Source organism: Anopheles stephensi, chromosome 2, assembly GCF_013141755.1.
Source record: "Anopheles stephensi strain Indian chromosome 2, UCI_ANSTEP_V1.0, whole genome shotgun sequence".
Lineage (NCBI taxonomy): Eukaryota > Metazoa > Arthropoda > Insecta > Diptera > Culicidae > Anopheles > Anopheles stephensi.
The window spans coordinates 4,186,695-4,197,694 of NC_050202.1; the positions used below are offsets into that span (position 1 = coordinate 4,186,695).

Consider the following 11,000-nt stretch of genomic DNA (forward strand, 5'->3'; position numbering starts at 1 on the left):
TGGGGTTTGTTTTTGTACGCAGGGTAGGACTTGACACTGGGAGTTGATTAATAAAATTGAATATAAATTGAAAAATATTTGTTCACGATTGGGACCAGACACTGGTGAACGATTCGCTGAGCAGGGAATGTCTGCGAGCGATTGGATTGTTTCCTTCAATGATCTTGCTCTGATGGGTTTTTGGAATTGGAAGGACAGATGCTTCTATCAAAATAATAGTTCATCCGAACTGGATAACTTCTTTCCTGAGCATGTCCTGGATATCTAGGAGCAATTGTCGTTGGTATTACAAAATGGATACTACACTATTAGAGTCATCAATGTTTATTAGACTTTAGCTATTGAGAACCATGAGAAGAGAAATAGGTCTCTAGAAGTTCTAGCCGCATGCTACACGAAGCTCGAGAAGTACTTGAGATCTTATAAATGGAAATTCTTTACCAACGCATTCACATGGCCCCGCAAAGGTCAACGGAAATGAGAAGCAACAATCGGCTGGATTTGTGGCCTTACCTTGCCTTATTTGAAATCATAATTCGAAAACACCACATCGTCACACCACCGGTTAACCGTCCGTGTGCAATTGCATTATCAATTGAATCGCTAACCGATCGTTCCTCTTACTCACCTCTCCCCCTCTCTCTCTCTCTCACTCTACTCCACAGTGATCGACTGCATCGTCAGTGAATGGGGCCAATGGAGCGAATGTGACACGGCCTGTGGCAACGGTATGATGTCGCGCACTCGCATCATTGAGCAGAAACCGCAAAATGGTGGCAAACACTGCCCGTCGCTGGTGCAGAAACGTGGCTGCCAGGGCCTGAAATGTCACAACCATCACGACCGGAAGGCACTCCGAGGTAAGTGGAGAGCCAGTCGATGCAGCAGAAGAGGCAAAACAACAACAACGCGGCGGGAAGAAAAACAATATCCTCCAATTCCGATCCAATGACACGTGGGGCCGGGTACATGGTCAGGCTGGATGCAAAACATTTAAAAAACAAAAACCTCCCTTACAACGGAGCGTCGGTTCGATGGCATGAGTCATGTTGGGGTTTTGTTTTTTTTTTTTTCGCCCGTCCCCAGGAACAAAGCAAAAAGGGTGACCTCTCGATAGTTCTTCCATGTTGCAGAAAGTATTGCAAAACTGAATTGATCTTCACCCTCAGCTCTGCTGTTACTGTTGGTGCTCTTGAGCGAGGGTTTCAGTTTTCCCACCGACTTTTCATTTGTGGTTTTGTCACCGTGTACCGGCACAGTTTTCCTTCCCTTGACGGACGGACGTTACATAAAGTGCAATCGAAATGCAAAATGGCTTCACCGCAAATCGCAAACGACAACGATCCTTTTTGCAATGCGGATTGCATGACTTACGGGGGATCGGAGTGAGTTTTCGTTCCGTCTGGCTGGCGCGGACGCTGGATGCTGGCAGCACCCTGGGCGGTGGTCGATTGGTGATTTTTATTTAGCTTTTTTTTTTTGCACCCCCCTGGGGATGTCCTCTCTGAAGTGCGGTTATTGTTTCCGGTGTTTTGGGAGATGTTTTTTTTTTTGTCGTTCCACCGGCAATCATCGCTTGGAGATGTGTAACTGTCAAACCAGTCCCTAGAATACTTGTTCGACATCGCCCTTTAGGGAGGCCCTTTCCTATTCAACCTCTAGTGCGTGTGTGTGTGCGAAACAAGCCCACATTTTGTCTGGTTCCCATGAACTGACGGGCAGAAAGCCATCCGTACGTACCTGCACGTAACCCGCCCTTTTGTTGGCCAAAATTTGAAATTGAACATTTTATCACTCATGACAATCAATAGCTGTCAGTGGCGCTCGTACGTTTGGCCCTTGTTGGACAGGCTCGTGTCTGGCCTGTCTGAAACTCCGAGCGTTACAGACAAACTTCTGCTGTACGAGCGGTTTGTTACTTGCCGGAGCTTGTGTCTGCGTGATTTTTTTTCTGCGAGCGTTTTTGGCCCTCGCTGTACGAATGATTGATGGCCACATTCGGTGTCAAAGTTTTGCCGTTTTTTTATTTTTTTTTTTTGCTGCAGAGCTTGTCAGAGAAGCCGTTCGTTACACGGGAGAATCTGGGTACGATATCCCAGCCTACCGGCTGAAAGCCCTTTACCCTTCGAAAACAGTCTTTTAAGCGTTCGTTTCGATGTTCCCATGGCGGTTCCTTGTCGCAGCTTAACCCATTCTGAATGTTCAAATTTTGGAGTAAATTATTTCTCTCTCCAGACTGTTTGGTGCTGAGTAGTGATTAAAAATGTAGATGTGATAAAAAAGCCCAACACGATGATGCACAAGACAGTGATTTACATTTTAATAGGCTTCCAAGCACACACACCCAGTTAACAGGGATAATAAAGTTGTTTGATCAGTACGATGGAATTCGGGAAGTTAAGCTCGCAGTCGTCTTTTTTTGCTTGTTGGAGTGATTATAAAATTCCAATCCCTTTGGCTCGCTCGTCTGGCCGTTACGTAGTAGTGCGATCGGGGTGGGTTTCGGTCTCAGCGGTTAGAGGACGTTGGACCTGTTGAAGCATGGAAAAAGGGAAAACGCCAGATCAAAGAACCGCTTCCCGAGCGTACTTACGAAACAGTCAATGCAATAGCAATTAATGTGGAGTTTGCCTTCAATGACTTTTCGACATGAAGCGATTCTTTTGATGTGCGTGTATCGAAAAGCTTTCAAAAACTTACATGAGCTAGCCTTCGCAAAAATCACCCATATCCAGGGCTCAAAGATGGGATATAAACCGGGCCAGCATTTATGATGTCCCTACTATGGGTTTGGTCACTGTCCACGAGTTTTACCACCGTGACCATCGTTCCATCAACCACGACACCACAAATCCATATTTGAGTAGCTTCAGCACATCCAACAAAAAAACAAACACACACACACGCTCTCATTTCCATACATCCTTTCGTGGCATAATATCCAAAGCCCCGATCGCGGCAGCTCCATAAATTCCGACGCTGGCAACACTTCCTGGCAGGCAAGCAACGAGAGCCCTCCAAACACACACACACACCCAGGGACATCATAAACGAAAACAGTTTACCGCAACCCTGATTTAATGGTGCAACGGAACCGTACACTTCATGCTCCCAGTCCAGACCGGACCATACCGGCCGGAACCATTTCCTCCTCGGGCATAACCAGATGATGCAGACGTACCGAGCGGTCAGGTCCACCGTCCCCATCGGGACTCTTTTCGCCGCCGCGGTTCGCACTTGCTCCACCGAACGTTTGCCGCTAAAATAATCAAAAACTTTGCTTGAGCGGAGCTTGATTGCAATGCTGCCACTGGCACTGCCAATGGACCACCCTGATCGGTGGTCGGTGGCATGGCGAGCTTCCAGTGCCGTGATGACGTGATGACGGCAGAACTTGCACGGGATTGGATTTTCCAACCTTTCACCACACCGTCCCCCGTCAGCGAGATGATGATGTTTTCTAATGCTTTTTTTTCTTTCGTCACTCTCTCTCTCTCTCACACTCGCTCCTGTTTTTCCATTTTCCAGAAACGGCCCTGCTGCTACCGGCCGCCCTGTCCAAGAGCCGCCACGAGAACGATACCAGCGACATTCGGCGAAATCTACGATTGCGCTACAAGAACGCATTCAAGCACAACCGAGGAAATGAGTAAGTATTATCCCGTACCGTACCGCCCGAAGATTTTCCCAATCTCCCGATGGAAACCGAAAAGCTGTGCACAAGCTGTTGGGGTGGGGCAAGGGCAGAATCGAGAACGGTATCGATTTATGCACAGAACGATGCACAGTAACCGTAACCGTTTTGCACTTGATTGAATGCGGGAGCAGCGAAAGTACAGGTGCCGGGTACAGCTCGTTTGCTAATCGATGCTCGAGCTTCGGGAATTAATCGATTTACCAACGGTACACTGCACAAACTTGTGTGTGTGTGTGATGGGTTTTAAAGAGGGGTAGGCGAATGCAACCAATCGGATGGGGGAATCCTATTTTCCCCGGATGCTGGTTTACTATTGTGTGATACACTCTTTGTAGCAAGCTAAATGAAGGTGTGAAACGTTTTTAACTTCTTCGGAGGAGGTGCTTATACTTGTTAATTATTTTTTAATAACAAACTTACTAATTGAGTTTGTTGGTTTGACCAGGTTTATTTATTATTATCCCAAATATAGTATAAATTTAGGCGCTTTTTCACCAACTTTTAGTCCACTTAGGCTACAGTACAGTCAGTTGGTTGGCAGACTACTTTGCTAAGGGTAAAATCAAATCACAGAGTGCCATAAATAGTGGCTGGACGAGATTTTTCTAGGTTGTAGTGCATCACAGTCACAATTTTCAAAACGTTGTAGATTTTTACAATTGAGAAATCTAAATAGAGATTGCTAGTATTGCCTGATATATTACAAAAATCCTTAGTTTAGTGATTTCTAACACCAACTTCGGAGGCTTGAAATATAATCTATTCAACATAGAGTAGAAATCCATATAGCTTGTTATTAAGCACTTGATCCTCTCTGAAAACAAACGCTTTTGAAAGTTCGAAAGCGTTCGAATCATACCGTAAATACATAACTCGCATGTGCAAAAGAATTTATCCATCCCCGATACGGGAGCTTTTCCCCGAAAAAGCTTTCATACACTCGAACCAATCGAATGGTCGACTATCGGGCCAACACTTGGAATCGAATCAAGCTCTTCATTCTTCGTGCATCAAAGAAATACGACCACCACCCTGTGCACCGGTAGATCCATTTTTAGGTGCATACCAATATGGGTTCGAAATCGTTTGGCAGAAAAGCAAATATTCGTCCAGAACCTTGCTCGTGCAACTGGCGGCAATCCATCCCCGCTCCATGAAGCCAAAGCCATTCTCCGATTACCACACAGAGTAGTTGCGAAGAGTGTGCGTTTGGCTAAACCCGTTACCTGGGTGTGCTGGATACCTGCCCTTTCCCCGGAGGAGTCCCCGGAGGACGCCGGGGTCGTAGCCCCCGGGGGGATTGGAATGTTCCCTTCATGCCCGTATATGGTGCCGAACCTCGCGCAAGGTTCGCGGTCACGTTTCGTACTGCGTGCGTCGCGCGGCACGCGAAATGTGAGCTGTGTTCGCATCTTCCGAGATCTCTCACACACACACACACACATTTCGTTCATTGACCGGAGGCGGCGGATGTTATTCCGAGGATATGGAGTGTAATATTTTCTCTCCCAGGAACGACCGACGGTTCCCGGTTATCGAAGGTTCATCTGGTCGTGACATGCCCCCGAGGATGTTATGGTGATTCAATTTCTGTTTTTTTTTCGGGGGGAAGACCCCGATATCAGCTATCATCTGCACGGAAATTGATGTCGATTCGATATGCGTTGATGCTTTCCACTAAAACCGCGCGCGCGCTCTCTCTCTCTTTCCCTCCCTCTCTCCTCTCCCAGGTACTGCGTGGAGTTCGAGGTAATCAAAGCGACCAAAGCCTGCCACAAGGACAACACCTACCGTGGACTCGCCGAAGGTGAGCGTGTGATCGTTCGCTGCGACCTGGAAGCACTGCACGAGGACAAGACGGTCGATACGCTGTCGAGCAACTCGGTCCAGGACGACGAGGAACCGGATACGCCCAAGTACCGCTGTCGGGGCGATGGATTGACGGGGCGCAACACACGCTTCACGACGCTCGCCATGCCCGCCTGCCGGGGCAAGTGGATGCGCCTTACCGTAGGCCAACCGAAAAAGTGTCCCTCCAACGACGCTCAGTTCATTTTCGTCTAAGGTTAAATCTCTCCCTCCCGTTTCATCTTAGTTGCCCCACAAACCGTCTTCCCCGGGGGTATTGGGACCTGAGGGTTCGAGAGCCCCAGGCCCAGACCGCATATCACATACATACAACGCCACCCTTCCTTAGCTTATCGGCCCACTCGCACACACTCGTACGGAAATCTCTCCAAACAAAAAATTTGTCTCCCACACCTACCACCTCTTAGTAGGTAGCGCATCGTTTATTTACACCGATCGATCCCTTGAGTGTGAGTTTCATTTGCCTTTCATTTCCCCCGAAGAAGAAAACTAAGGCAGCAGGCGTGGAAAAACCGAACGCCCAGCGTAAATTGCGGGGCGCGAACGAGGTGGCGTATAGGCGTATTAGATACTAACACGATTAAGTAAATTGTACTTCAACAACCAACACACAGTACGAAGGGGACGCAGCAGACAGAAGAGAAAATACAAACGTTTTAAGATTAAAAACCTACCACACGCAAACATTACTAAACAGTGTAACAGACACTAGAACACTTAAGGTTAAGGCGTTCTAAAGCAAGCTGGAAGATAAGTCTAAAAAATACATATACAAGGAGAATAAGGCAGCCGCCATACACGGTGAGTGAAAAAGGAAAGTAATGAAGCAGATAATACATTTGTTCTTCTGCTTTCTTCAGTTCAGTTGATTCAGTATGTTTGTTTATTAGCGTTATTTTTTCGCCGTCTTTTCTTCTATCTAGTGCAGCTTTACTTTACTCAATTACTATCGATATACTACACGAAAAAAGAAAGCTACACAACAAAAACACTTGTAAGAAACCGAAGGCAATGCATGCGATAATGATTCCCCTTTCTTATCGATGCAGTACAGTACACGAACATGAACACATCTACTTAACTGTAAATAGTATTTTATTAGACTATTTTTATATGCCATTAAGCCGGTTAAATAAGAAACTGAAGTATTTATTAAAAATAGGAAAAAAAACAATAGTCATTCGCGCGCTCTTGCAATTGCCTCGCAGAATCTTATCCGAAATGTGTTACACGTCCGCCTGTCCGCAAACGGCTCATTCATGTTTTCTTCCCCCATACAAAGCAAACCTCATAAAACAAACACCCAGCTTTGGGAGCGCTTGGGGCTCGTGGACCTCCCAAAGGCATAACGCCATTAGTCGCCAACTCATTCAATTACCCAAAATGGCTCAAATGGCTTCCGGAAATCGTTCCTGTAGCACCGTTATTTTGATGATCTACTCACACACACACGCACACCCACTTCGCAGCTCGTTCACACCCAGCTGGTTGTGTTCGTCTTATGCATTTAGACGATTCGATTATGCTAATTATGTGCTTTGCCAAAAGTGAACATCCCGCAACATCATCGCCGCTGCCTCCATCTTAACCGATCCGTCACACTTGATGCCCACCGGGGGCATCCGAAGCAAGATCATCCCGCTGCTATAATTTATGCTCGACGTCAATCGATTCTTCGCCGCTTTGTGACACCGATCGGCAACGAATCGATTGTCAGGTTGCCAGGTTTCATCGGTTTAGTCACTGACGCTAATGGGCTGGCGTGACGCGACGCGCCTGTGAACCTTGCATAATTAGGTTTGCCGTTCGAACTGTCAAGCGTTCTGACGAGGAGACCGAGAGAGGAAAAAAGAGACGTAGAAGATGGTACGTTGGCTTGCCTTGACTGAACATTTGAATGTTAATGAGTGAAAGTCTTTTGATCGGTGAACCAGCACCGGTGGTGGCGTGGGTGCGGCTAATTATGGATCGGCTATCGATAACAAATTTGTCCAGCTTTCGTTGGTGAAGCGTCGGGTGGGGTGTGTGTGTGTGTTTTTTTTTTCCAAGAGCACTGAAAGTAATATCTATTTGTTTAACAAACATTGAAGAGTGGTAGAAAAACACACCCTAGGGGACTGGGTGGGCTGGCTCTCGCAAGCTTTGCGCTGACATTCAGTTAAAGTTTTTTCTTCGGAAAGGTCACTATCAAGTTGAACAGCAATTCGGCCAGGCAGAGTCCTTCATGAATAAAAAAAATATCACATTAAACAAAATAATGAGAGGTTTATTTTGAAATGTTTGAATAACGATTTTAAACATTTTTTTTGGATTCAAAGTTTGGTTATTTATACTACATGCATCTCATATTTTTTTAAGGTAGTTCGCTCCGTTTTGCAATATATGGCCCAAGCAAACAAAGTCAATTGCAAATGTCAGTACTCCTAAAGCGATTTTTTGCAGCACCCACACCAATATTTGATTAAATAAAGATCAGGTAACCCAACTGATGGTTGAGTAAAGGTTTTAAATACCCATAGAAGGAAATACCGCAGATCAGGACTGGATGATGGCAAAACCGGAATCGTAGTATTGTCCGATGTAACGTCTTATGTTTACATGTTCTTCGATATCTAAACATATTTTGTGACCTTGACGCATCAGTTGCGCGTCAGTTTTGGCCACGAAATTATAGACGTTGATACTGTGTGTGAGGTTCACTCAAAATATCTGTACAACACGCTAAGCCTAACTCCATTCGATCAAAGCACAATCTTTGTGTGGTGCCTCCTAATGATGAGAGTTACTTCCGGCAGGAACATGGTAGAAAATATCAGAAACTTGATGCGGGACACATATTTGACGTCAAAGATGCTTGAGAGTATGCTGACCTGACGATTGTTGCCATTGGCTTCAACATTTAAGACCTTGAAGAGTCATTGATAAAACACATGCCTATTTTGTCTACTATTGTGAAGATATTTTGATCCAACAGGTTCAACCTCTGAAGTTCACAGAGCCTTCGGCCGTATGAGATAACGATTATTGGTGAGGCATAGATTTCTTGGAGGCATAGGGTTACTTCCAAACAATGTCTATCCTGAAAATCACCAAGCCGAGAAGTATCCTCATTAGCTTGTACAAGTTCCTTTAAAAGGACTTCACAATTCTCCAGAATAAAAATGTAATAGTTACATCGCATACAGCCGACGACTACAAAGTCCCTCAGAATGTCTAAATGTATCGCTCAGGGAAGGAGTTGATTCTCCTCCAAGTCAAGGCATCTAAACCATATCGAACAAAGCACTAATCCAATATGTATGCGATAATTGGGCAGTAATTTCCCTGAGAGCCTCGAATCTTGATTTTCCCAACTCGGTATCTTAAACATAAAAATAACAAAAAATAACCTTCTGCAAGATCCAATGTTCAACGAGGCGACCAAGTACCACCACTTAATTTATAGCCAACCAAAATGGTTGTCCCAAAACGATTTCTCCTCACCAAACTCTCCCGGACCACAAAACGGACCACAACGATCAAGTTTCACTTGTTGCTCGAATTCTGCCACACGCCCCCAATGTCCCCGCGCTCGATTGTTTTTATTACCCCCTCCAGCTGCGATTGCTAAACTTTCCCCGACTGCGATGCAGTGTATTTATCTTGCAACAGGCATAATCGTTCAAGTTTCGCATCTCTTTCCCCTTTCGGACCATTCGTCGGGGCCAACCAACAAGACACGCTAAAGTTTGCATTATCAAACAGATCACTGTTCGGTGGTCGGTGGATGGGTTTTCGGAGCTGAGCTTTTGTGTACTGTTGGACTAGGAGGAACCGGGCAGCGCGAGTGTGCTTAATTAACAAAACTGCAATGGCGAAACTTTCCACGTACGTTCGCCGGAGGGAACCTTCACGGAGCGGGAAAACGCGGGAAAACTTTTCACGTCCCAAAAGGACAACGAGCAGACGACGATGCGTCACTTTTCGGTTGGTTCTGTCACTGTCCTAGTTGTGATCGTTTCGTCAGTGCGGAACGGAATTGCTCCACTGGGAATGAAGGGAATGAAACTAAAATGTGAAACATGGCCAACCGAGGTGGGGTACGGGAGGTTCACATAGGCACAACTTCGTTCGTTTGGGATAGATAGCCCAGCTATCCATCCCAGAGCTGCACCTGAAGAGCTGTGGGGCTTCATCGGAAGGGTCTCTTTCTCGTTCGCTCTTTTTTGTCTCGCTTGAGCAAATGTTTGCCCGCTCGGTTATTCAAAAACATCTTTTATTTACGTTTTCACCAAAGCAAATATCTTCCGCAATGAAATTCCTTTCATCGGGCCCTTCCTTCCGTTTGACGCACCCGTTTCGCGTTGGGTGGCGGTGGGATTTTTTTTTTTGTTATGTTGTTGCTTCCTATTGCTTCTGGTTTGTGTGTGTCTGAAAGGGAGCACGAAACAGAAAAAGAAGAAAAAAAAAGCGCTTCGAAAGTTGGTGGTCGGTACCGCGCTCTAGCCATTCTATTCTAGCGTAAAAGCAATCGGAAAACAGGAGGGAAACTCGGAAAAAAGAACATCGCGAACATTATCAAGCGGTTGATACTTGCGGTCGACGTGCACAAAGGGATGTGATTACTTTTCACTCATTTCCGCCCATTTGTACACACACACATATTGTGTACCTTTCCACCCACACGCACGATGTACAAGCAATGATGAATTCCACACGAAAAGCTTCCGCGAATTCATCAGGCTACACGAGCGCACAGGCCGGCGTGCAGCACTACGGCTGTGGGATGACGATGTTCTGCGATTATGCGTCCTCTCCTGTATGCGCCATCAACAATTTCGCTGGTGGAGGAGTGTAGCAACGGATGGTATCTTTAGAATGTTTCCAGCGAGTTACTTAGAGAGCGTACTCGAAGCGATACGATTGGTGCCAAGCGAAGCGGTTCATTTCGGCGAAGCAAACGTTGCAATTATAATCGTTTAGGGTCGGCGCATACCTTACGTCGTGTATTAAATGGATTGCTTACATAGTTTGCGTATCATAAGATTTTTGTTCTCTCATAGACTGGGATATTCTTGGTCGATCTTGGTACGCTCCAGTCGCGAATTAAACGTAGCATGGGGATATTGTTAGCTGAGCTAAGAGTGTGAGTTTTTCACGATGATGAGCTGCATTTGGAGCTCAATATCTCGAATGTGTTTGAACGAGATTGAACTTTTCACAGGCATTTTTTTATAGTTCTTGAGCTAGCTAATGAGCTTGAACACTGTAAGAATTAACTGGAAAATATTGAGCTGAACTCTTTAGCTAGCTTATTAGTTTTTGGCTACAAATTACTTCAGGCTTCACTTCGATTTCAAGAGCTCTATTTAGTTTGACTGGTGCTCACTTCGGTTATGACAGTAGCTCACATGAGCTTAGCAAGGTCTCACAGCCTCCAAGAGCTCGCATGAGC

The 11,000-nt window shown here is 45.7% G+C and overlaps 1 protein-coding gene across 5 annotated transcripts in view; it reads left to right on the forward strand.

The window, feature by feature from the left end:
* LOC118507139 (somatomedin-B and thrombospondin type-1 domain-containing protein) overlaps positions 1-6,742 on the forward strand; it is a 31,641-nt gene extending 24,899 nt beyond the window's left edge. For 3 of the 5 annotated variants that reach the window (XM_036045171.1, XM_036045173.1, XM_036045172.1), the window contains 3 exons: positions 666-860; positions 3,529-3,649; positions 5,428-6,628. In XM_036045171.1, the coding sequence (XP_035901064.1) occupies positions 666-860; positions 3,529-3,649; positions 5,428-5,761 (650 nt within the window). In that variant the 3' untranslated portion in view covers positions 5,762-6,628. Of the gene's footprint in view, positions 1-665; positions 861-3,528; positions 3,650-5,427 lie in introns of all 5 variants that reach the window. The other 2 variants (XM_036045170.1, XM_036045169.1) reach the window with 2 other exon arrangements.
* Positions 6,743-11,000: the final 4,258 nt, after the last annotated feature.